Genomic DNA, 26,280 nt, shown 5'->3' with positions numbered 1-26,280 from the left:
AAAAACTGATTCACCATGCAGACAGAAGAACACATCTCTCTTGAGCCTGGGAAAGTTTCAAGAACTAGGAGGACAATGGAGGCTTCTCATGGAAAAGATGAGTCTCCTCTAAGAGTGCTTTTCCTGGAGCCAGCCGGTCCTAGCTCATAATTTGGGCCTCTTCTAAAGCCATTTACCTGGCTCGTAGGCTTGTCCTTCTCCACAAAACCTATGGGTACTGAGGAAACACCAATGGATCTGCAAAATGCAACACCCAACCTGATGCTCCAATATTTAATACTCAAGAAATCTTTCTGATGACAGTTTCTTCTGTAGAAAGAAACTTTGTGGAGTTCATTGCAACCAAGCTGTGCTGGGGAAGCAGGTTTTGCATAGTAAACTTCCTATAAACCAAGAAGCAGACCAAGGATTTAGGTGGTCTTTTATTTTTGAAAAAAAAAATAAAAAATTTCTTTTTAACTTTGTGCTACAGAGAGCAGAAGCAAAACTTCTGAATAAGTAATTTATTAGCTGTAAATTTGTCTAGAAGATCTCTACAGGTTGTAAAGCCTAATGGCTTAAAGTGTCAGCCTTATATCACAGTGGTAGAGAGCTCATTCTCTAGAGGTAGCGTTTTTGAAGCTTTGCCATTTTTACTCTATCAAAGGAATTGCTGTATTTTGAACTAACTATTTTATTTTAAATAGCCTGTATTTACAGAAAAAAAATATTTAACATTAATTTCATGCAAAACAGTAACAAAATTGAGTCTTATTTTTACAATGCGTATGTGGAGACGTTAAGTAGATCAAGCAGGAGTTTAGATATAACTGAGGTCTGTAGATCTCAGGTTTATATTTAAGTGGTCTTTTGAACTGCAGCCCATGTTCTCTGTGAACATAACTTTTCAGAGCACTTGTGATTTTCCTCCTTCACAGGATTGTTGAATTGCAGTATAAGGTCAAGCCTGTGGTCAGTCTCTTCTGACACTATCAAGCTAGGTGCAAGTGGTTTTGAAATGGGTAGTAACATAAAGGGGAGATCTTTTGTAGCTAATTTAGTATAGAGCCGTGCAAATTGTCTTGGTTATTTGGGTGATTTCAAGAAATAAAACCCATGTGTCTAAACTGGCGGACAAAACTCTCATCTGCTCATAAATCTGACTTTAGAAATAGCTGCTAAATTCACCATACATGGCAGTGGTCTTTGCTATGGCCTGATCCTGCCTTCAGTGTTGGGTTCTGACTGGTGCGTGACTTAATCACCTCCTCTTTTCTTTTTTTTGTTTTTGATTTTTCTTTCTCCTGTCAGCTGAAAGATAAAAAAAAAAAAACCCTCCCTGATGAAGCTTTATAATTCCCAACACTGAAACATTAACCAACTCCTTAATTAAGAGAGACTGAAAGTAGAAGAATGCTTTTATGTCATTAGCTGGTTTTTGCTCCAGTCATCTGCCTCATTCAAGCATAGGATAATATGAAACCTCACGGGTCTGCTAAAGGCTTGACTTAAGTATACTGCAGGCTTCCTTTGCAATTTAATAAGAACCTCACGTTGTTCTTAAGAAACTTCAATTTGTCTTGCTTGTGCTCAAGACCAGCAAAAGAAAAGTAAGAGCAGCTAGTGAGGGAAGAGCCAGAGGTCTGAGTCCTGCTCCTTGCTGCAGCACACAGGTGCTTGTATTCCTGCCACCCTTCCCTCGAGTAGCAGGAGTTAGTATTAGACCAGAGGCTTTCCTGGGTGGAGCACAGCTGGTCTCTTTTATCCGTAGTTTCTGCAGTGTTGAGCACGATGACTTCTCAACGTTGCTTAAGCAGAGCGTGTGTAAGGCACTGTAAAGGAGCGAACAACGGGGAATGTTAATGATAAACTGGTCTAGAGGCTGGGGGCTCGCGACCGAGGCTTGTTCCCAGTTCCAGCGCTGGCCTCTGTCAGGGCTGTGCCAGCCTTGCTCCCCCTGGCACCCGTTGCACGTGTGTGTGCTTTAGGAAGGAGTGAACTTGCTGCTCCTCTGTAGTGCCAGGGTATCACCGAACGCGTGTGGTAAAATTCTTTGTGTGGCATTTACATTCTGCTGGGTGAAGGAGGTTCAGAAATTACTCAGACTTGCTCGCTTCTCTGAAATGACTCGCTGAACAGATATAATTGAAAACCATGCAGAACAATGCTTCTCCACACTGTAAACGTCATTTACCTAAAGTGGGACCTTTACACTGGGGTTGACCTTATTAAGGCTGTAAACCCCCACATCCGTGTAACTGTAACAGTAGGATTACAGCAAACTGCAGAACGCTTGTTTGGGAATTGGACGTTTTAGGTTTTGTGGATTTCTGCATTATTTTCCTCCCCTTGTGTCACGCTCCCTCATGCGCATGCACATGTGCAAATTTGCCTCTTGCTTTTTCCCTCCACCTCTTTCATCTCCAGTGACCACATCTCTCTCAACTCAAGTGTGAACAACACTTCTTAAGAATGGTACCGAAGTCAACATCTGTTTCTTCAGTTTCTTCCTGTTTCACCCTTGGCATCCCAACAGTGACCTTGAGCTTCAGTGCATGCAGACAAATGCCTGCTACTCAGTAAGTCTGTGTTTAATCGAACTTATCGATTAATCGAATTTAATTAATCGATTAATTAATTGCTGATGAAACTGCATCACCCCTGTAGCAAACTCAGAACGAGCCTTAGCGGTTGCATGCTAAGACCCTGAGATTCTGGCTCTGCACCCAAAACTCTCCCTGGCCATGGTGAGAAAAGGGATAGGCTCGAGGACCAAGACTACATTCAGGAAGGTGTCAATGCACGATGCTCTCCAGGGCTAGTATTTTTCAAGTGCCGCTGGGTTCTTTCAGGAGGCAAAAAAAAAGCTTCATCGAGGTAGACAGGCCAAGTTCCTGTGGGTGCAGTGTGTGCCCTACACTGGAAATTAATGACCAGAGAATTAACGGGGTTTGTTGCGTTACAAAGTTGAAGGCATTTTTATCCTTACACGTGTACATACAAATTATAGTGCACTAATGAAGCACAACTTTATGTTCCCAAACATATTTATGCTTGCAAATGAATGTAACTCAGTACGTTTGTTGCCAAGCAGGCTTGGCAGTGTTTTTTTTGGTGGGGGAGAAGAGGAGGTCTTTGTGTTGGCTCCCCCAGCCTCCCCTGCTTGGCTTTTAGCGGTGTGGACAAGGTGTGTGCCAAGGCCAGCGGGTAGTGTTGCCAACCGAGCAAGTTTTCTCATGGCTGTCCTGATACGGGGGAACGTGGTGATGGGGAACTGGGCAGGGGATGGTTCCCATGAGGTGACTCGCACCATTTTCTGCCCTGATATCTACCAAAAATTGTCTGTTTCACCTCAAGGAGAACCGGTCTGAACAAAAGTATAACTAAAGGCAACATGGGGGGGGGCTAAATAAAACCTAATAGATGAGCTGAGCTAATATTAGTTTCCTGATATATAAAGCCAAAAGGATTAATGGATCAGCTCATGCATTGCCTAAGGAAACAAAAAGAAAATCTTCAATACTTCTGTGCACATCGAGGACATGAACAATACAGGTCTTTAGAAAGTAAAAACCTAATTTGGGGGAATCAATTACAACTCCATTTTCTTTCCTTTTTTTTTTTAATATTTTTTTTTCTTATTTAAAGGAGGTTCACGCAGAGGTAAAATTTGGGTAACAGGCAAGCCAGAAGTCATGCGTCTCAGATGCTACAATGATGGTCGATCTCAGTTTGCATCAGTCTTGCCTGGGCTCTTTTTAGCGTTGCAGCTTCAGCTAATGGAAATCAAGCCCATTATGGTAAATGTAGGAAGCAAGTACATTAATAGTGGGCACTGACATTAATTCAAATGGTAAACAATTCAGAACTGTTCCCAGTACATACTAGATTATGTATCATCTTACCGGCTGCTTCAGAGGGCCATTTCTTTCACGGGTTTTTTAAAGTACAGAAGATTGTCTGCCACACAGTTTTCTGCTTTGATAAACAAAACTATTTGCAAATCCTGCTTTGCTCCCCATCGGTCCTGTATACTTTTTGCTTTTCGTGTTTGATTGCAAGCGCTTTCATTCTGCAACTGCCACCATTGCAATGCAGATCTGTTCCTCGCTTAAAAAAAAAGAGAAAGGGGGAAGAAGGTCGGGGGGAGCTCAGCGAAGGGGACTTGTGGGGAATAACCTAATGCAAAAGGTAGACAGAAAATTGAGCTTAGTTATACAGTAACACGTGTGTTAGAGTAATGCCTCCCTTCCTCGGCTGTGCGCTCCCCCATTTTCTCTCTCTCACACGTATATACACACACACTTTAACTGTGCTTTTGTGTTTTGTCAGAATTAATGAGAAAAGTTCCCTTGCCCTAGGGGTAATTAGTGTCCTTGGAGTTAAATAAGCTAATACTTAGACACCTCTGGCACAGGCAATTATGTTTGTGTATTGAATAATTGATTCAAAGAGGGGGGGAAGGGGCTGCTAATCAGATCTGAGCATAATGAATTGATTTAATTAACAGGGGAATCTGAGGGTCCCTGGGAAATGTGTGCATTTATTCAGCAGCAGGAGAGAGTGCAAAGCACATAAATTGAGAGAGAGAGAGCGAGCGAGCGAGAGAGGCAGGCGGCAAGTGCCTTTGCTTTCGGTGATAGGTTCGCAGCTTTCCTCCCTCCCGCCCCCCTTCCTTTGAATATAATTTTAGATTTAGAGCGAAATCAAGAGAAAAGCACTTTAGACGCCGGGAAAGCTCTCGCAGGAGCGCCAGCGAGGTTGAGGGGCGGGGGGGGGGGGACGAGGAAGGTCGCGATCCGCCGCACGCCACCGCGCCGGGACCGTCCTTACCCCAGCGGGTGGCAGCGAGCGGGGCCGGCGGCACCCCCGGCACCCCCCCCCGCGCCGCTCCCGCACCTGGGCTGGCGCCCGGGGCTGGGGTCGGGGCCGGGGCCGAGGCAGCAGCAGCAGCAGCAGCAGCAGCCCGGCGCTCCGCCGGCCCTAAGGCTCCCGGCAGCCTTCCCGGAGCCGCCCCGCAGCGAGCCCGAGAGGCGGCGGCGGCCGCCCCCGGCGCCCGGGACGATGGTGCTGGACAAGGAGGACGGTAGGTGGCTGGTGGCAGGCGGGGGGAGCCCCGCGGCCCCTTTTGCCAGGGAACTTCGGGGGGTCCCGCTCGGGACTGGGGGGGGGGGCGGGAGGCGCTCCCTGCGCTGCTTGCCCCGGTCCCGGTCCCCATCCTCATCCTCAGCCTCAGCCTCATCCTCAGCCTCCCCTCCGAAGCGGCGCGATGCTGGGCTGTTGGACGGGCTCTCGGCGTCTCCGCGGATGCCTTTTAGTAGTATGAACCCATGGGTGCCCCAGTCCCGGCTGCTTGCCGGCAGAGCCCGCTCGCCAGCCTGCACCTGCCCCGACGGGGCTGCGCGGTCCCAAGGGGGCTGGGGGAGCCGTGGGCCACGGAGCGGCCCCTTAGCAAGGGGCCGGGGCTGCGCTGAGCACCACAGGCGTGCTCGTCACACCCGAGGGGCTCGGGGCTGGTGGTATTGGCGACCGAGAGCGGAGCCGCTGGTTGCCCAAGCAGGGCTCGGCGGCCCCTTCCAGGAGCCCCAGGAGCGGCTGTGTACGAGGGGACGGTGGGGGGATAGCAGGGCTAAAGGGGGGGGGGGGGCGATCGTGCTCCCTTCTAAAAGTGCGCTGGAGAAATTGGGGACAGGAGGTGAGATTGCGAAAAGAAACTCTTCATGTGAAGAGCTCACTTTACCTTCATACGTTTCTAGCTGCCTGATTCAAAGGGGCTCCGCTTGCCCGCTCATCTGTGAGTGTTAAAAGGGGATGCTGGACCTGCGTAGGTTGCAAATGGACTAAAATGGAAGCTTTTGCTAACTAAACCCAATTCCTTTTAAAATCAAGGTTGAGTGAGCTTGTTAATACAAGTGGGTCTGTTTTCCTCCTATAACTGGCTCTATTTTTTTTTTTTTGCCAGAGACCAGCCTGCTCTCCACCATCTAAAAATTATGATGTTGTGGCGAGTATCCGATTCTCCCCTTGATTTTACGAGAGTTTGCTGTGTTTTGTTTTTTTTTGTTGTTGTTGGGGTTTCTTTTGAGGTCTCCTCCAGCACTGAGGGTGTTCATAGCTGTTACACCATGGAGAAGGCAGAATATCAGAGACACTTTCTACCCCCAGCCATCCTGGAGGAGGACACTCACTGCCTTGCAGGTAGAGGTTGCAACGTGCTCCTTGGGCTGCTTGGCATGCCATGGCCTCGAAGGCAGCTGCCCGCTTGGCCAGCCTCTGGGGCTGGGTTGTAGTAATGCTTCTGGGGCCGTGCTGGCCCTAGTGCGACACCCATGTCACCCATGGGCCCTAGTAACCGCTGTACGGCTTCGTGAGTGGAAACCTTCCTTGGCAAACGCGCACCTCGGTGCCAAGAGAAGTAATAGAGATGCTGTAACGCTTTGCTGTGGCCTTTCCAGATATCATTGGTGATGAAGGGGGCAGACTGAAAAAATAACAGCAATAATCATGTTTTTGACTTGATGTGTTATGGCATCATGTCAAGTTATGTCAGGAGGTAACATCTTTTCGTGTGTTCGAAGTGACATAATGTAACCTGACGGATGCGGTGTGGCTTGGTATTAGAAAATACAGCTTTACAGTGGAAGTTTGGCAAACACCGTCCCAAAATGAACATTACAGGCTGCGAGGAGAGAGGTGGAGGAAAAAAGAGGAAAGTAGAGAGGGAAAAACTTCCCCAAGGCTTGCGTTTTAGTCGGCTCTCCTGTGTAAATCACTGCCGGCTTTGCTGTGGGCAAGCCAACCTACGCACTGCGCAGCGCATTTATGAATTTCAGGATAATGAGTTAAGATATTTCTCAAATACATAAATGTTTTGATTGCAAAGCCCAGATTTCTGCTTAAAAAAAGTAAACTGACATGAGGTATCGTGATTAATTCTGACAGATTGTGTTAATTGTAGTTGACTTTAATTGCTGTACAAATGTGTTGGGGGTTAGAAAACTTTTTTTATTGTTGGTGTGTGAAATGAGTAAGCAGATAAAGCGCTTAAAAATACCCATTTGTAGAGGGGGTGATCCAGCTTCTGTGGCATTATGAAGCAGCGAAGAAATAACGTGTATATTGGTTCTTGTAAGTGCGTTAAGCCTGTAGTAGGCGGTGGCTAACTTTATCAAAAATCTGCCTTTCTTGCAGTTACCAGATAGTTTAAATGTACCATATATTTGGGGGTAGGTTTGCCCGTTTTGAAGGCGAGGGGATTGAAAAGTACGCAAACAGAATGATGAAACACTTCTGAAGTCATCGTTTCCTAAGGGGGGCCAGTAGTATATTAGAGGTATTAAAATGCTTCACGTGGTGAAGAGCCTGCGTTCTCCTTAGTTTTTGCACTGATGCTTTTAACTCTTAGACTTTAACCTGTGGGTGAGGTCCTTCTCCTTTTCGGGTGGCGATACTACTTGAAGTGATTACTCGGGGTGGCTGCGCTCACGCTAAAATACTTCTTGAACACTTGCAAACTGGCATCAGCGGGGAGCAGGAGTTGTTCCGAGTGCTGGCTGAGAGCGGCTCCGCGTAACACGACAGCTTTCACACCAGGTACGTTTCGAGGACTGCTGGCATTAAGCCTCCTGAATGAAGGGCGAAGGAAAAGCCACTTCAGCTGGGGATGAGGAATCTAATTAAAACCCGGCAGTAGGGATATACAGCCGGAGCCCGCTATCAGGCTTCGGATCGGCTGCGCCGGGGAGGCAGGAAAGGAGCAGGAAAGGAGCAGGAAAGGAGCAGGAAAGGAGCCTTTCCTCGGGTGAGGGGGCAGAGGGAGCGGCCGCACGGTCCCAGCTCGGAGCTGCGCCTCTTGGGGCGCACGGCGCGGCCCCCCCGGGGTGTGCGCTCCGCTGGGAAGCGGGGCCGAGCCGGGCTGTCGGCACCGTCGCGTGTCGCGACAGGGGTCGTATACCCCCGGGGCCCCGAAGTTTGCCGGCGGACCCCCGCCGGGGCTGGCCGGGGCCGGGCGGGCGGCAGGTGGTGCTGCCGAGCCGAGCCGTGCCCAGCCGAGCCGGGAGAGCTGCGGCGGGGCTCGGGGGCCGGGAGGCGGAGGCAGCGGCCGGCGGGTGCGGGTTCGCCTTGCTGAGCCCCCCCCCGAGCCTCCTTCCCCGCGTGGGGTCCGAGAGGAGCTGGGGGGAAAAGCTCGGGCAGGCTGGAAGCTGGGGAGCCGCGCCAGCCGGGGCTGCGAGCTCTCAAAGGCAATTAACGGGGAAATAGATTATGCTGCGTAAATTGAGCCGTTTAGACGGCGAGAGGCGAGGAGACGGCTCCGATCCCCCCCCCTCTGCCTAAATTGCAGTTTTGGTTCCTCGCGGTTCTGCGGCACAAAAGCGGGCTCACCTACTTTTGTACCTGCGAAGTGCTTTATTTCCGAGTGTAATTCTAACTGAGTGCAATCTAGGTTAAAAGCTGGACAACTGGGTAATTAGAGCTCACTTGCTGCTAAAGGACGATCAGCTGTACCGTAGCTCATTTGTGTTCCCAGAGACTTGTTCTCTCCTCCCCTGAGCGGAGGCTGCCGGAGAAGAAGCATCTGTCCCCGGACCCTTCCTGGCTGCCGAGATGATGGTGCTGGACAAGGAGGACGGTAGGTGGGCTGAGGTTGTGCAAGCCTCTGCTTGGTGGCTTCTGGGTGCTGCGAATGGGTAAATAAATAGTTCGGAAACAGATGCGCGCGGTGCGTGTCGGAGTGCTCTGCCTTCAGCTCGGATATTTTCCCTTGTGTTGAGAAAAGCATGCTTGCTCTTAATTTATTTTTTTAATCTCTTCTCTGGCATGATCGAACCAGTCCAGAAGGCTTTACCCCAGGCTCTATTTGCTGAAGGAGAGAGCGAAACCAGCTTGATTTTGGTTTCTTATATCTGTTTATATTTTTCGTTCTACGACTTACTCTCATATCCCCATTTTAGCCCATTTATTTTAACAGCTTTTATTGTAAATCTAATTTTGAGATGCTTCCTTCCCATTGCATGTCATTTGGGTCTCTTTAATGCACGCCTTTAATATCTATTTCTCGCAGCTTTCCTTCGTAGCCATAAACATAATGACAATAAGCTAATAAGCTGCTCTGGCAAAAAGAGCGCTAGCTTATTCTAAGAGTGTACTCCCTTCTCTCAATGGCAGAAGTGGAGGTTCACCTGGGAGGTAATTTAATGAGTGAAGCTGAAATAGAACTTATTTTAGGACTTCCCATGTATTTTATTTTTTTTAAAGTCCGCTAGTCCTTGTTGAGGATGACTAAGGGTAAAGAAACTGGTGTAAAGAACAGTAGATGGTGTTAGCGATGAGTTAGAACAACCTGGTGCTGTCTTGTGCACGTTGCCTACCAGGGCGTGCAACCGAACCGTTAGGTCACGAGTAGTTTCTAGGGTGGATGCGGTAAGTCTAATCACAACTTCTTAATGAGGTCTTTCCTGAGGGCTGCTTTGGGGCTCAGGACTCCCCTCATAGCTTGTACCCTGAGAGAAAAGATTAAAATAGGGGCAGAGTGGAAATCATCTGCATTCGTCCAGATGGACTTCAGTCAATGGCACTGCCTCTTACCAAAGACCTCCACCTTGGCGCCGTGTGTAGCAAAAGAGAGAGCTACATCTGAGCGCCTAGCGCACACTTGTAGCTACTACCTCAGTGCTTCATTTCACCTTTATAGGTGGGTGAAGTGCTGTGTAAGAGGTGTGTCGCTGGATTCTATGATTTTATTATTTTTTTTAAGTTATTAACAGTTGCTATTGGAAGTATAAGAAATTACTGAATACTTCCAAGGCTGCAGATAGAAACAACTATTCAAAGGGATCCAGTGTGCTTGGACAAAATGGAAATGGACCATTTTGACAGTAGGATCGATTTTACTTGAACATGTGCATTACTTTTAAAAGTATGTGAGGAAAAAGAAAACTTGTAATTCAAAGTCACTTGCTTTTCTGTGTGCTAATTGGGCATTATGAACGGTACTGAAAGCTGCCCTATGTTAATAAGTTGCAGCAAAATCATTTTTGTTCCCCAGCCTGTAACCGTCTTCTGGTATTTTAAAACCAAGGTAAAGCTGTACTGGGGGATAATCAGAAAAGAAGGCTTGACCATTGGAAATAGCAGATATACGCTTACTTTTAACCAGAGGGTCTTGTACTGAAGTTCCTCTCCTCTCTTCCTTCCTTGCCTCCCACCAAAATCGGGGGGATTGCTATACTATGCTTTGCATCTAGCATTTTGAGGTCTTTTATCTCATGACACCTTTGATTTCTAAAATAATCTAGTGTACTGATGTGAAAAGAATTTGGGTCTAGCTTCTGGGATGGAACATGAGTTTTTGTTCCATTCTGGTGTGAAGTGTTTGGGACAATGAAAAAATGTGAATGGATTTTTCACAGAGATGTTGCACCTTTAAAATCTGATCCCAAGGAGAAATGCATCATTGTTGGGGTGCTCTCTTATACAGATTCCAGTCAAATTTTGACTAAGTATAGAGCAAGGTGAGGTCACAGCACCCCTGTGTAAGTTTTCCTGCACTTCTGCATTGGTTCTGCGCTAATGAAGTTGGCATCCTAGATCTGTGAGGTAATCTTCAGGTCGAAAAAATAGAACAAATTCCCCATCTCGATTTCTGTTGAGATCCCTTAAGTTTCTTTGTTAACAGAGTAGAACCCATTTAAAAAAAAAAAAAAAAAAAAAAAAAGATGTGAAGCATCTGTTACACATCTTCTAGTTCAGCTTTGCAGTTGACTGGACTGTGGATAAAAGACACGCTAAGTGGTTGAGTATTGCTTATGCTGGGAAAACAAATGAAGCTAACAGGGTTTCAAAGGCTTTGAAGCAGTGTTGCTCTCAGAGGTGTTCAGTTGTTTTCTTTGGCAATATAAGTTGAAGCAAGCTAGTTTACTTTATTAGAGGCATAAGGCTACTCTTGTAACCTTCCTCTGACTAAGATGAATTTGGCTGGCTGACCTTATTTCTTACTGGACCACACGTGTTGTGCTGGGCTTTGGGTTTTTTGTTTTTTTTTCGTCCCTTTCAGGACTCATCTCTTCTAAAGAACAGCCGCATTTTACATATTTTGTTAAATCTTCCTTTTCAATTTGTGTTTCCCTATAGAATTATGTTCTGCTATGATGGAGCAATGCAAATCAAGTAGAATAGCCCAAATTAATTCTTCACATTGGCGGCAGTGTGATTGCCTGCATGGAATCAATAATGCATCATGGAGGGATCAAATTTTTGAGTATAATGTGTGAATAATGCTTGACACAAAACAAAAATTCAGTCATCATAATAGCAATTAGGAAAAAGCTGCAGCTTATCCCAGCTGTAATCTCTGCTAACAATGAAGCACAGCCTAGTAATCAGCATGTATGGTATGAAACGCACTAATAGAAATCACGGTTCTTTGTTATGTGTGGGGAGGGCGAAAGTTTCCTTTTAGCTAACTTGTACTGTGTTAACTAGACATCATATCCTCGAACCAAATTATTGAGTGTACGTGCACTTGTAAAAGCCCTGATCAGCTGCATATTTGTCCCAGTGTTTGCACAGGCAGCAGCACCCCAAATCATGGATCCTTTGTGTTTTAAAGCAGAACTCTGATTAAATAGATCGCAAGAGTAGGCCAAGTAAATAACGTGGGAGGACTGTGTTAAAAGTGTGCCGGTACACAAGCCTTATTTCCATTTAAAAATGAAATAAAAAAGATAAAGAAGCTATGGATTTTTTTAATTATTTTTTAAAATGAAATGAAGAATATAGACACCCAGTAGTTGTGTGTGTTGGGGTTGGAGAATGGGCCGTAGGTTGATGGGAGGTATTTAGGGCAATGAATATTAGGTAATTTGAAACTGGATTAGTGGCAGCAGTTGGGTTCCCTGTTGTGTAAGAGCCCATCTCACCCTGCACAGGAGGAAAGAAAAGCAGCATTTGGAATTAGAAAAGCAGTGAAATTGATTGTATAATGGCAGGCCACAAGTGCGGTTAGAAGAACGGTGCCACAGCGCCCTAGCCAGGGCAGCAGAGCTGTGGGTGGATTTCATGGATGAGTGTCTGCTGCCAGCTTGGGGGTACCTACACCTGGTAGGTGGATCTGGAGAGTTACATACCTCCAGCGAGATAAGCCTTGACAATCTGCTTCTGTTGATAAAAATCATTATATACGCAAAAATAAAGCACGTACAGGTTGCCCACAAGCCTAATGAAATATAGTATCATGTAGGAAGAAGAGTTCTTCTCCATGATGCTGGTACCTCTTAGTTTTCTTTTTAAGGTACCTTTCTCTGATGAACCTACTGAAGAATTGTGTAAAGAAAGAGGAGAGGAAATGGCAGGGTGGCTTTTCTCCACTCACATGACATGGATTTATTTATTTTTTTTTATTGTCTAATACTCCTGAAACTGGTCTTTCTTTTCCTTCTTTTTTTCTTTTCTGTCATGTTCCCATCTACCTACCATCTTCTCCTTGGTCCAGCATTACCTAGCTTCCCATTTAAAAAAAGAAACACTTAACATCTTCCCAAATATCATCTTATTCAAAGAATGTTTGATAAATGTCATCAAAGACCCTGTGTTTCCCTGTTTAGCTGGGTTACCTGTTGGTTTGTTGAGGGTTTGATCTTGACACACCATGGTCTTGGTGTAATTTCACAGGGCTCAGTCTGTCCTTAGTTTATGACTGTTGTTTTGGGATTCAGATGTACCGCAGTGGCAAGAGAAGGTTGTAGAAGCAGGAATCCAAATAAGACCAGAGCACACTTGACAGAGGAATAAACCATGTGAGACTCAGTTGCCAGAAAGAACCAAAAAAAAAAAAAATAATTTGGAATGTTTCTCCAAAGCTGACAAGTACAGAGCTGGAGTTAGTCAAGGTAGGTTTCCCTCAGGAGTCCCATGCACATGGAAATGGCAAATACCAAGGCATGAGACAACTGTGAGATAGTAAAGTAATTGCTTAAACCTTCTCAAGAAATGAAAAATACTGTAGTTGGAGCACTGAAAACCTAGATCTCTATTTAATGAAAACTAGTTGCTCTTTCTATGAGAAGAAGATGGGTGAAAGGAGCCTGCATTCCTAACATGAGCAAACTGCGTTGTGTAGGTATATTCCTGACAGGCAATCAAATATTTTTAGTATTTTCTCAGATGAGATAGCTGAAAGATCTGGGTAGGCATCTTTATAGGGTGTCATCATTCTTCATTCCCAGATGCCAGTGAGATGTGCTAGTCATCTGGTTGGCATAACAAGTGTTAAAACAGCATATGAATGGTTTTCAGCCTGGATAATATGGCAAAAGAATAAACTGGTTCTTGGAAATTAGTAGCATTGTAACTTTGGTTTAATATAGTAGAAAGGATGCTTGATACCCTGGCAGAAGACCATAATTTGTCTTCTTTGGAGTTAGTGTTAAATTTTATTATCTTTAATAGATACAACGTGAACATGTCAGCCTGTTTGTCATAGCCATTCTGAAAATACTCTCTTATGGTAGAATCTTCGGAAAAATTCCTTTTAAGAGCAGTGCATTATTAATAAAGTAATCCATTAGGTCTGGTGATGAAGGGTCACAGCAGAGTCTGAAATACGTTTCTTAAATGGTTAAGAAATTTATCATGGTTGGAGGATTAATTGATTTCATTTGGAGGCGTTCTTAAGGTTTTCAGGCTTTGTGTTTGGAGATAGAATAAAACTATCTGTAAATGTGCTTGCTGCTCAAAGTTTTGCTTCGCTGTCATTAGCATGAACTATTATGTCCCTGCTAAAGGCAAACTGTTCTTCTAGCATTATGACCAACTGCATCTGCGAGGAGTCTTACTTCAGTAAAGAATATGAAAGTTTATGGCAAATAAGGTATTTTACTTGAAATCAATTCAAAATCAGAATAATGGCATCAAGCATTAAGCACTGCGGTGTAAGAATAAAAAAGGCACTGCAGATGCTGCTAAATGCTGAACTATAAAACTCTAATGGGTCTATATCTTTTTAGAATTGGACAGAACTGTCATCATTTAGAATACATAGACATTGTTTTAAACTGTATAGAAATCACTGCCCCCAACTTCAATAATGTGCGTAACTGTTGCCAGGGAATGATTTATTCAGTGAATGTAGAGCCTATTCACTGAAGACTTGGGGGTGGAGGGAGGGGCGACGTAAAATGAAAGTTGTTCCCTACTAGATTAACATAATTAAACCTATAGATGGTCTGAGAACAATTTGCAGCAGCTACTGTTTTTTAATTCTCAGCGTGTAAGTGTGTGTGCGTGTGTTTTCTCTGTTCTCCAACAGGATGACTCCCGAGCCTAAGTTTTTTCAAGAGCGATGTTGGGTGCTATCTGTGCAAACAGATGCTCAGCTCTCCTTTCCGGTGAATGTTCTTGCAAGCTAGTTTCTTCATACATCGCACATCAAAGCAGATAATGGAGGCTGTTGTCCAAATGTGGAGGGTTTTTAAATTTCATTGAACGTTTCTGAGTTCTTTTCTCCAGTGTTCAGAGTTCCTTGCATGCTAATCAAACTCTGAAAGGGTGACTTGGGCAGTGAAAGTAATATTTGCCTTCTTTTTAAACTATTGATTTTGACAGTTCTGGCTTTTCTTAAAGAAAAAGTGGTTGATTGTTGCATATTCATGACTGAACTGCTGAGAACTTGGACCAGAATTAAACAATTAACCCTCTCGCCAATGTAAACATCCATTTGAGTGGAAGCCAGGGATGTTCCTACTCGGTTTATTATGGATCTGAGATATAGAAATGTATTCCGGAGGACTGTGTTTCTAATAAATAAGAAGGCATAATGAGAATGTAACTGGGAAGGAAGACAAAAGCAGCCATGCTTTAAATTGTTAATGATGGTGCCAGTGGCTGCAGCTTTACCACAGCTGTTTAAATTGATCAGCTAGTGAAAATGTTTTGTTTTGGCATTTTCCCTGCATGTGCAACTCTTTCGAAGGGAGTTCTGGAAGCTTTTCAAAGGAGAATCATGATCTTTTTCAAAACAGACGTAGAACAGCAGAGTTCCCAGTACTTTGGAATCCAATATTAAAGGATGCAATTCCGTTTCTCTTTTGTAAAGTTTTTGGCTGATGTGCCATTGCTTCCCCTAAATTTTCTTTACCTCTTTTTTTTTTTTTTTTTTCCTCTGACTCTAAAAATAATGCAAATTGCTCACTACTCGAAAGAGAGGAGACAGCAGCAGCTCACTTCCCAAGTGTCCCTTTTCTCCTCATCTCCTCTCTTTTCCTGGCGCTGCTGGGCTCGCTCAGAAGAGCAGAAAGGTGCGATGTCAATTTGCTATGCATCTTTTGGTTAAGCAACCAGTGTGAAATTGTTCTGCAAAATGTACTTCTGCAGAGGACACTTGCTGCTAATTTGTTTCCTGGTTGGCTCTACCTCCCAGCTGATGTGGGTTACCCGATATCCCTGTAATGCTTGTGTCGTTTCCTGCTGTTCTAGAGGGATGGGTATACTTCTCTAAAGGATATGATCCCTTCAAGGAAAGTAGCAGAGGAAGGTGTTACTTTCTGTATACGGACAAGTGACACAGTAGAGATCTGTGGGTGGAGGACTTTTTTGGAATCGGTGAGCCTTGGTGTGTTTTGCAGAGTAGCTCCTGCCTTGGGTTCCCACCTGAAGGAGCTCGTGAGCAGAGGACGTTGTGTGAAGCCGCCTCCTGGCACTCTCGCTGGCAGGCGACTTGTGGATAGGCTCTGCCTTGGGTAATGTTGAGCAACTTGGTTTCTGCCTAATGTACTTGTAGTGGGGGTGGGTATTGAACATTATTCAGAATCCATTATATATTTATCTTTATACTCCTTTGTGGAAAATGATTTCTGTAAGTACCCTGTTATGGTTATGAAAGCCTGAACCAAGCATCAGTCTCAAACCCTTTGACCTGTCTGCACAGAATGGAGATCTGTTTTGAAAAGGACTCCTTTATATCTGTTTTTACTCCATGCCCTTCCATTCATTTGCCTATACAAAGCAATAAAGGGTAAAACTAAAGTAACATAAATTGGTCTGTCTTCCTGAATCCATGTCTCGCTAATGTACCCAGATTAACTCAACTGTAAATTGTCTCCTTTGGATGTCGTGTCTTGCTAAAAGTTTCCTATATGATTCATGATTTGGATTGCTTTTAACAGCTATTGGCTAAGCAATATGGTAAATGTACAAGGTGATGCAATTGGCATTAGTGAGAGGATGCACAGGAGCATGTAATGCAGTCAATACTACATTAACTACTGATGCCCAATTACAGAAACTGGAAGAGTGGCTTTTAGGAGCATTAGGACTTGCAGAAGAGCTGAGATCACCTGCCGCTCCTTGCCTAAAAGCTTCACCCTTTATGCGCTGGGATCAAAGCAAACATTTAGTTGCTATTTTGTCATGTATAACAACGAAGGTATTTCTCCCCCCCTCCCCTTTTTTTTTTTCCAAAAAGTGTCACACTGATGCTTTTAGCACATGTAAAATCCTATCTCCATATTTCAAGATTCTCCTTCCCTCTCCTGGGGCAAGACTTTATTTGAATAAAAACTCTTTAACCACCCCTGTATTTACTGCTTCTCTGAAGCTTACTACTTTAGCCATTTTTCTTTTAAAGAAATACTAAGTGCAATTTAGAGTGTCCTATTTCAGTGTCAGACAAGGCTCCCCTTCGCTCCCCCAAGCTCCTTCCCTTTTCTAATCTGTATATGATTGTTTGTGACCTCAGCTGGCTTGAAGTCTCTAGAAAGAGTGTTTTAAAACACAACCAGATACCACATAAAACAGGATATTTGAGTGTGTGACCTCTCTGCAGTCCACGTTCAGATTAAGCACACATTGTTTCCACCGTTGCTTTTAAAGCCCATTTGCAGTAGACAGCAAAGGACCACATTACACTAACAGACAGCGCATACTTTTAGTTTGAGCTGAATGCGATCACAGCTTCTAAATCTATTTTAAAAATAATGAGCTATGTCACTGCTGCATGGCAAAGCTAGCAACCCACAAAGTTCCTCTGGACTTTGAGCAAAATGGGAAATTAAGCAGCTCGAAGAACACTGAAATATTTTAATATAAAAGACAGCTGGCAGGTGGCTTATTGCTCTTGTTGCAGCATTTGTCTTTACTTCCAGCTATGCTATTTGGCATATCACGGCCGCTTTTAATCCTCAGAGCGTTCTGCCAGCACTAAGCATTTTGTGCACCCCGCCTTGGCATCCCCTGCCACTAGGGCCTGGGTATCAGCAGGATGTGCCCGGCGAGCACCTGGGTTTCTGTGCAGGTTGTCCCAGGTTTGTTCTGCGTGGCCCTCGCTGCCCTGCCCAGCACAGGAGGAGGGGGGTATCTAAAACTCCTTCTCCTCCTGTGGTGTCCAGCTCTGGGCCTGGACAGGAAAATGAGGTAAGAGCATGCTGTAAGGTGTCCTGACAGTCTGCAGGCACTTCTTGGGGTGGTGCTCCAAGGCGGCATGCAGCTCTGCCCCGTGTTTGAAAGGTGGCACCAGCAGTGGAGGCATGGGGGAACTTGACCAAGCCCTGCTGTTAGCAGCTTCAGCACGAAGTATCCTGTGCACCCTGTGCTTCCCAAGCTGTACAAACAACAATTTGAATGCCTGAAGTACCCAGCAGGGCAAGTCCAAACGTCCTTGAGTAACTTTGTATTTAGACAGTGTTTTCTCTCTTGCTTTGATCAGGAGAGAGCAGATGTGTCTCTTCTGGTGCATGTGTTTGTCCGCACCCCCCGATGCACATGCACTCCCTGTCCTTGTGCAGGGGCTGGAGGTTTTAGAGTAGGCTGTTGTTCCTCTTTGTTCTTTCTTATTATTGTTTTTTTGCAGGGAACCGAAGTTGGAATGTAGAGAGGTCAGACTAAACAAGGCTTTAACTTTCTCTCGTTCCCTTATCTCTCTTTAATTTGGATAAAATAAATTAAACGCACTACACGTATAATAAGGCTCCCTTAAAAACCACATGTATGTATAATCGATTCATTGACTAGTCTTTTTGGGGGTTTTTAAGCATTCAGTCTAAGTGGGCTGCTTGGTGAAATTTGTACATTCATAAAATAGCTGATTGAAAAGCAATATTTCAGATAAATACAAGCCAGCGATCTATCAGCAGTTGTAATAAAAGCTGGGCTTCAGGCTGTGATTTTATTTTGAAATAATAAGAATTGCTTTATTCTTTTTACTTGAGTTACCATGGTAATTCTGTCGTGTAGCAGTGTTATATTGATTTAGAAAGTGGACAGTAATATTTCTTTTGTGTTATTCTGTTTCTAGGGGTTGATTTCTAATTTCCACTTGGAGATTACTTTTATAAATTTCTTAAGTCCTTCCACTTTTTTCTCTAGCAGTGTAATTTTCCTCTCACACATTGCTATTTTCTGAGCTTATTGGTTTGCTCTTATTTTAAATTAAACTTGCTGGTTTCAAATATTGAAATGACATCTTTGTCTGTGTCTGTACTTTGGTTTAGCAAAATATTACAGTCTGCTGTTTTATGCTTAATAATTTAAGGGAAGCTTTATGTCTGCCATCAGTGGTTGTTGGTAACTTATGACTACACCAACACAGAGCTTAAACCTCTGACATTTTAATATTGTGTAATGGTGCTTCCACCCTGCACATCACGTCTTTTTTTTTAATCTGCCCTGTGCGTGCGTACGCTAAAGAGAATGACAATTAAATTGTGAAGAGATCAAGTGGAGTTTGTGGTGGAGCTGGCCCTTGGCCACCCGAGGACTACGAAGCACTCAAGGGAACCACTGTTCTCCTCCAGCATGCGGGTACCATTCCTGGTTGCCTGTCTTCCTCATGCAATCACAAAGCATCAAGTTTTGTGCAAGAAAAACTTTGATTCACAGATGTGTACGTACATAGGCAATGATGGACAAAAAATAGCAAACCACTTTAGCTCTGTACAGGACTGGTATACCTTAGCTGTGAAGAGCTGCTCTTGAATTGCAGCTGCTTTAAGGAACAACAGCCTGAACATGATGCAACTTGGTGTCATCAGTTTTGTTTTTTTTTTGTGAATGAGAAATAATGCTTCTCTTCTGAACCTGGGAGACGAGGGGAAATGAGCCTCAAGTATCGCTGTTTTAACAAGTGGTAGCATAGATCCAAAGCCATGCATTCTGCTTTCAAACAGTTGTTCAGCGTGCCTTTTAGTCCAGAGGGTGGGCAAGCTGCTTTATGAGCACGAAGTACAAATTTCCTGTTCTTATGAAAATGCCACCGGAGGGTAACTGATGAGAGTGGGGCTGAAGTCGTCTTTTATTGCCCTTTGGTTTCATTCCTATGAAATAGGAGTAAGAAAAGGACTCCAGAAGCCCCAGCTGATCTCTGCTGGGATCATTGGACCAGCTACAAGCAGGAATTAGCATCAGTTGGAAATAGCAGAGGAAGAGGGGAAAAAGGGTGGTGTGAATGTGTGGTCATGGTTGACCTTAAAAGAACTGATGTATGGGACAGCTGTGGAAAAAAGGAGACACAATCCCAGCATGAATTGAACTGTAAATTGCTGATAGCTACATGTATGTCTGCTAATGCTGGAGGGAGGCACCTTGTCTGCGGTGGGTGTGCCACAGATCACTTGAGGACAGTAAGTCCAAGTGGAAATTCAGGGGATCCTCCTGAAGAGAGAGGGCTCTGTGCTTGACCTCGTGTGCCCTGTATGAGGACACTGGGAGAGGAAACACCAAAGAGGAAAGGAAAAGAGCTTTTCTGCCCCCCAAAAATTGTCATTACAGTAAGTGGTTGTAAATGACCAGGAATATATCCAGGCCAGAAGCGTGAAAGCATCTGGGCTTCTGAAGAGTATGGTCTTTAGATCAGCCTTCCCCAGAGAACAGTGGAGGCACGAAGCTGAATTGTTTGGGTTAGAGAATGAGATGGTACGATAGCCTCTGGCTGCAGAAGGTGGGACTCGCTACTCCTTGGTCGTCAGTCCTTGCAGAGACATTTATGTCACAGTGTATGAAGCTCTGTCAGTGTTTCCATATAAAACCCGTATTTTCATGAACATTCATTTATGGTGAAAGTCTGCACGTAAGATCCTGCCTGAGGATACCTTTTTCTTTCCTATTAAAATTTTATAAACCCGTCACTTGGCTGGGCTGGGATCTCCATGGAAGTGAAATAAAAGGGGGGCCCTACTGGGGGAGCAGGGAGAGCGGAGTGACGTTCTCTTCCTCCATGCTCCTTTCACCAATTAAAGAAAAAGCATGTGCTTCTGGATGAACTCCTGGACATGAATGGCAAAAGCTGTGTCTGCAGGTCCTGAGTTTCCTGACAATGATCTGATTTGGTTTGATCCAAGTGTCAAAATCCGTAAGCAGCCGCTGTCCCAGAAGCCTCCCTTGGCTTTTCGGCATGCAGGTGTGTGTGCAGGTGTTGCCCGTGCTGCTCGGTTTGAGAGCAGTGATCCACAAACTTTAAAACCTTCAAATAGGTCTTGACCTGCGAGGCTGTAATTGCCCTTGGAGCCTTTGGAGCCCATGGGGTGATGTCTGTTACGTGTTAGCCTGTAATATCCAGAATAAATAACTTGATTTTTTTTTTTTAAATCGGTAATTATACCTCACTGCAATGGAGTGCGATGGCTCCGAATGCTAAAATGCAGTTTTAACGCAATGCAACGAGACCATTTAATGTCTCTGACAGTCTCAGGGCACGGCACAAGCCTCTCTGCTTTCTTTCTCCAATGTTTCTCGCTGCAGACTCAGATTACAGTACACTTGTCCTCTCGGGAGCTGACATCTCTCCCCTAATTCTCTGTGATGTCGCAAACCAGCATTTGATGCTATGGGTCTCCTCCAAACAGTGCTTTGGTCTTTTCCCATCGCACCTGCTTTTCAGGAAGAACCTCAGCTGATAATTTGCACTCATCTTAGCAGGGCTCTGTGCTCGAGAAAGCAATCTTGCCCTGGTAGGAGAAAGGACTGGATGATTTAATAGAGGATTTTATAAGCATTTCTCCCTCTACCTGATCTTTCCACAGGATACAGTGCTGTCTGCATCCTAAGTTGGGATTTGGGTTTACTACCCCCTACCTAAAATATATTTTCTTTCCCTATGGTTCATTCAATTATAACTGTAGGATATATCTTCTGGGACTGAGTAATTGGCTAGGTCAGAAGTAATCTTTATTTTCACTAGAGAGATGTTTACAAACTGATGCTGTAGTATCTCTTTAAAACCCACTGAGAATCTGATTAAAGGCCTGAGGATCTTCTGCAAAGATTGCCTGCTCCCAGTTGACTTGAAAGGGTCAGCATGCTGTCACAGTTTCGACTCCGAAGAATTAAGTTAAGGCTGATTCAAATGCCTCTCTCTATGTATAGCATTGATTGGACTGCTTTCAAATGGCAAGAGGTAACTTTATACTGTAGCATGTGTGAACTCCGTTTAGTTAAATAGGAGAAGCTGAATGAATATGGTTGCTTGTGACATGGGAGCTCAAAGGTGAGCGTATTCTACACCTTCTGCCCTGAATTAAATGCTTAGGGGAGGGTGGGAAGGAAACATAATTCTCATGGTAACTTACTCAGGATACCGGCTGGTGCAGCTGTTCTTCGCCAAGTGCAGCTCCCAGGTTTTGTATAATCGTTTCTTCTTCTCTTCCCCCATGCACGCTCCACCCTGTAGGCTTGACCTTAATGAGATGGAATTGCTCACAGTGGAAACAGCAGCAGAGTGCTCTTTTGAATGGGGGGAAAAAAACTCAGAGCCAGTGAAATGAGTTTGGTGCTGCATTATCACTGCCCCCCTTTCTGGAATTGGTAGTTGTGCTAAGATTTTTAACCTGGTTTCATGTGAGCATCAGTGCTCAGAGGCATTGTGCATCAATGTGGGAAACAGACTGCTGACTTGCACAAGACGGCGGGGTTCGCAGTGCCACATTTCCAGTTGTTAGCCTTAGAGTGGCTTTTAAAAGGGCCCTGTTGAATGCAACCACCTGCAATAAAGATGTGCCAGGCTGAAAACTGGTGTCCTCGTGCTGTCAATGCGTGCACCAAAGCTGGCAGTGCTGCTTCTGGTGAGCACCTCCTGGGAAGAAAACGAGCTGAACTAAGATGAGGTGTGCTCCTGAGGACCTGCTTCTGCCTGCCAGCCTCTCCACCAAGCCAGCAGCTGCCTCTCACTGATGGAGCAACTAGGAAAGAGGCCCCACTGGCATTAAACCTTTGGCCAGGAGGTAGGGGCCAGCTGATGCAAGTCAGTGAGCATCTTGTGGCTTCAAAGCAAGCATGGGGATTCCTGATTTTTTTGCTTCCTGTGATGTCTGGAAAGCTAACACCGTTTTTGGTGATAGTCACAGCACCTACACCCTTGCTGGGGTTTCATAAATGCACCAGTGTTTCCCAAAAGCGAACAGTCTCAAGGGTTTGGTGTATCTATGTTAAAGAGCTCAGATTTCTGTGGGCAATTTCTTGGGGATTCTTCTGAGTGTTGTCTTGGGATGGGGGTGACATACCTGTAGATTGAAGTCTTAGGCTTACGTAAAACCTTGCTGTGTGTTGTTTTTTTTTTTTTGGTTGTTGTTCTTTCTTTTTTTTTTTTTTTTTTTCCCTTGTCTTACAACTGTTGTAGTAAGTCCTGGAGGAAGAGCTGCTGGAAATGCTGACAGGCTCAGAGCAAGCAGAGGGGCCACGCTGTAGTAATGTACTGCTCAGCTTCAATTGTGCCCAGCACAATTTCTGTGTTCCCTGCGGGCAGTTACTGTGCAGAGCTCTGGTGTGGTGGCTGCGCTGATGTCCAGAGTTGCAATTTGCCAGTGGTCACTCTCAGAAGAAAAATGTGCCCCGGCAGGATCCTGAGCAGGCTGAAGGCAATAACTACTGTGCACCAGCCAAGGTGCAGGAAAAGAGAACAATTTTGATGTCTCCTGTAGGTGACCAACCATGAAGTCAGACAGTTTTCTGTCTGCAAGACTTGAAAAATGATACCAGAGACTGATGGTCTCATCCCTCCTTCCCTGCCTTCTCTCTCAGGCTAGAGGAGCTGCTGCCCCGTGGTCTCTGCAGTTTAGCTGTGGCATGTTCCACTCTACACAAACGAGTCCATTTTCTGTATGGTAAACAAAGCTCTGATTGCCTCTTATGCCCCACACTTTGACTTTTTTTTGTCATTATAACCGTTTTATCAAAAGAAACAGTGCACTGAACTGAGAAGCTGTGGACACGTTGCAGTAGCCCTCCTGCTACTTGATGGATACACAGCTTTTGCTTCTTTCCTTTCTGTCATCTTCCTGCTTGAGATGGTTGGCTCCTTGCTGATCACTGAGCAAGGTCTCTATGTTTAAGTCCCAAATGATGACTTGTTCTGCCCCCACCAAGGACCTAGATAAAACTGAGCTCAACAAAACCACTGCCAAATCCTGACCTTCACTCAGCTTTTCTTAGTGTATGTTGTTCTCGTTTAACTCATAAACTTATAGCACTGACTCTCTGAAGAGGACTCATTGCTGATTCTTAATCAAAGAAAACAAATATCTCTTGTTCTTGGCTTAAGTTTCCATTAGATCTAAAGAGCAAGCTAGTTGTGAACGTTATTATGATGCTTCCTGCTACAGCACAGTCATGTGAGTTGTTCTGCACTACCAGCTGTGAACAGTGTGACAAGTCTCATTTTGTTTCAATTAAATTAATACTCTTAAAATGGTATTAATCCAGCTAAAATTTTGCTTATCAAAGCAAGATCTGTAAAACCAGCCAGTTAAGTGCACATTACTGTTTGAAGTTGTACGGGAACCCGTGAGGAGTTGTTGATTTTGAACTTGCCTTGCGCTGCATATCATGATCAAGCGCTTGAGGCAACTTGAGCATCCGAGTGAGTTCGTCATTAAAGGAGCAGCATTGATAGCAGGGCTGTGTTTACTCAGCATTTCCCTGTAAGCTCTCGGAGAGCTCCTTCCACTTAGGTGTTTACCCTTGAGTTAAGCAGGGATGCCTGCCTAGTGAAGGAGAGGCCTTGCACATCCTCGGGATGCTGAATGACAGAATTCCTGTGAAATGAATACCGGAGATGTTTTCTATGTCATGGAAGAAATTACTAAGATACCATATAGGGGAAACTTAAAAATAAACAAACAAACAAAAAGTCTTGATGCTATTTGTGTTTATATATTTATTTGGTGCTGTGCTATGTAAGGCAGTGTATGCACGCAGAATAGCAAGAAATAATCAAGTTAAATTTTTGAATTAAGCATCTGAGGGGGGAAAAAAAAAAAAAAAGGTTGAGAAGGGCAACGAAAACTAAGCAAATTCCTCAAAATAGCACCTTTTTGGTAATCTGGAGTGGGGTGAAATCAAGCCTGAACACACGAAAGTGCCAAATTGTAAATAATGTGTAAGTTGTGTGATTCTTGTTTCAGTACCATACCCAAGGGCAGATCAGCATGGGTGCTGGCTGCCAGTCTGTCTCTGGTTTATTTTGAGAGCAAGATTTTGTGTTACACTGTGTCAAATGCTAATCTGGCTAAGGCTTTCTGTATCACATATGCAATTTAATATATGTCATCTTCACCTTCCTCATTGATGGATTTATTTTACTGGTAGTATGTATTACAACAAAGTGCTTTTCCTCTAAAACTGAGATAAACAACTTGGGAACAAAGTGCGAACAAAGACTGGCTGACAGCAATGTTTTAAATATATTAGCAAGGAGATGAAATAAAACACAAGTATCTTTAGAAATGCTTAAATAAACTAGGTCTTGTGCGTGTATGGGAGCAGATAATGTGAAGCTGCCTTACAGGGGAAGAGGAGAAGGGCTGGAAGCAGGGGGATGTACCATTTACTTTTCTGAGTTTCAGGTCTTACTGTCTGTAAGCCAGAAGAACTAACCAGAGGTACACAGAAATTGTGTGGGACCTGCTACTTAAAAATGTGCTTAGAAAAATAACCCAAACTACTCAAGGATTTGTCAAAAATGTAGTCTTTATTTTACGTAATGACCGATCAGCTAGCATTTAGTCTCCTCCTGGGTCCTGAGTGCTTTTGGTTGGTTTTGCAGAAGGTATCCCGTAGGAACAGGATTTGAAGAGAGGAATGTGAGGTGCTGAGCATAGCGTTGCTCCTCCGTGTGCCACAGCCGTGCACAGGAAGGGCTCAAAAGGGCTGCTTCTGGCTGGCAGCGGGGTGCTTGCAGGCACCGGTGTCCCTCCTGTGGGAGGTGGCTGGCATGGAGGCTGTGGCCTGAAGGCATGGGTTGTTGTACAAGGATGAAGGGGAAGCAGAGCTGGTGCTGGCTGTGGTGGCAGCCCCATCATGGACCACGCTTCACCTGCAGCCATTTGCCTCCTGCCCCCGAGGAGCACGTCCCGCTTTACGCCTCCATCTTCCCCGCTTCTCACAGGCATCTGTGTGGCTCTGCATTCATCCTGCCTGTTCAAAAGATAGAAATCTCCGTTTCTCCCTCCATTTTTGAAGAACTGAGATTCTTGAGTCCTTGAATCATTTGGCTTGCCCTCAGCTATGCTGCCTTTGCAGCATCCCTTTTATATAATTGCTGCTGCTCGCAGTATTCTGTAATACAGCCCCACTCCTCTCTCTAATAGACCGCTATGATGTCCATGACTTACATCCCTGAATTTTCATTACTGCTACAAAGACTTTTATGCACTTTAAAAGGGAACAGATGGATTCTTCCCTATTTTGGAAGTGATCATTCGTGCCTGTCCACCTTCTCAAGTTCACCTATTTTCATTACTTTAACTTGAAATGATTTGTGGAGTCTTCTGAGCTCTCAAAATTAAACTGGAGCCTGAATAAGATTTGAACCTAGATTTTCCTCATCTAACCTAAAGTAGATGATAGCTTCAAGGGAGGACCTAGAGAATAGTTCATTTTGGTTATAGTTCAAAACAGTAGTCAGTCTGTTCTTTCCCACTGTGCTCTTTCAATGTTTCTCCAAGGACGCTCACAAAGAGCCATTCGGAGATTGAAGTGGGAACAAAGTGTTAATTGTTAAATTATCTTTTGGCCCCTAAAAACCTAAGGAAAATCATCTGAAGGATGTTAGTTGCATACAGAGTATTCCTGTCTCCTTCCAGTGTTAAGTACTCTGTTTTAGAAACCCTTTATGCTCTGTCCTTGGCAGTTCTCAATAGGCTTTTGCACTCAAACAATATGGACCCTAGCAGGTGGCATTTTTGGCAAATGACCTCTTCTCAATACCAGGATGCTCAGAAGTTGGCCTTTCCCATCTTTTTCAGAACTATTAAAATAGGAGGTGAAGGGCAAATGTACTACTAATAGCATGAAGATGCACTCAGATCTTAGACGGGAAGA

At 44.6% G+C, this 26,280-nt stretch overlaps 1 protein-coding gene across 5 annotated transcripts in view; it reads left to right on the top strand.

Moving 5' to 3' along the window:
* The window catches only part of LMO1 (LIM domain only 1), a 79,068-nt gene that overhangs the window by 18,587 nt on the left and 34,201 nt on the right, over positions 1-26,280 (top strand). Inside the window, exons 1-2 of one of the 5 annotated variants that reach the window (XM_005029160.6) lie at positions 7,420-7,572; positions 8,507-8,608. The exons of 1 other annotated variant lie outside the window; for it this stretch is intronic. In XM_005029160.6, the coding sequence (XP_005029217.1) occupies positions 8,584-8,608 (25 nt within the window). In that variant the 5' untranslated portion in view covers positions 7,420-7,572; positions 8,507-8,583. Of the gene's footprint in view, positions 1-4,719; positions 5,066-7,419; positions 7,573-7,631; positions 7,781-8,024; positions 8,609-26,280 lie in introns of those variants that run through there. 3 more of the 5 variants (XM_027461548.3, XM_027461550.3, XM_021278495.4) reach the window with 3 other exon arrangements.

The sequence above is a fragment of the Anas platyrhynchos genome, chromosome 5, assembly GCF_047663525.1.
Source record: "Anas platyrhynchos isolate ZD024472 breed Pekin duck chromosome 5, IASCAAS_PekinDuck_T2T, whole genome shotgun sequence".
In the NCBI taxonomy this organism is placed as follows: Eukaryota; Metazoa; Chordata; class Aves; order Anseriformes; family Anatidae; genus Anas; species Anas platyrhynchos.
Note: the sequence above shows the minus strand (reverse complement) of the source record. Positions and strands in the feature narration are given on the sequence as shown.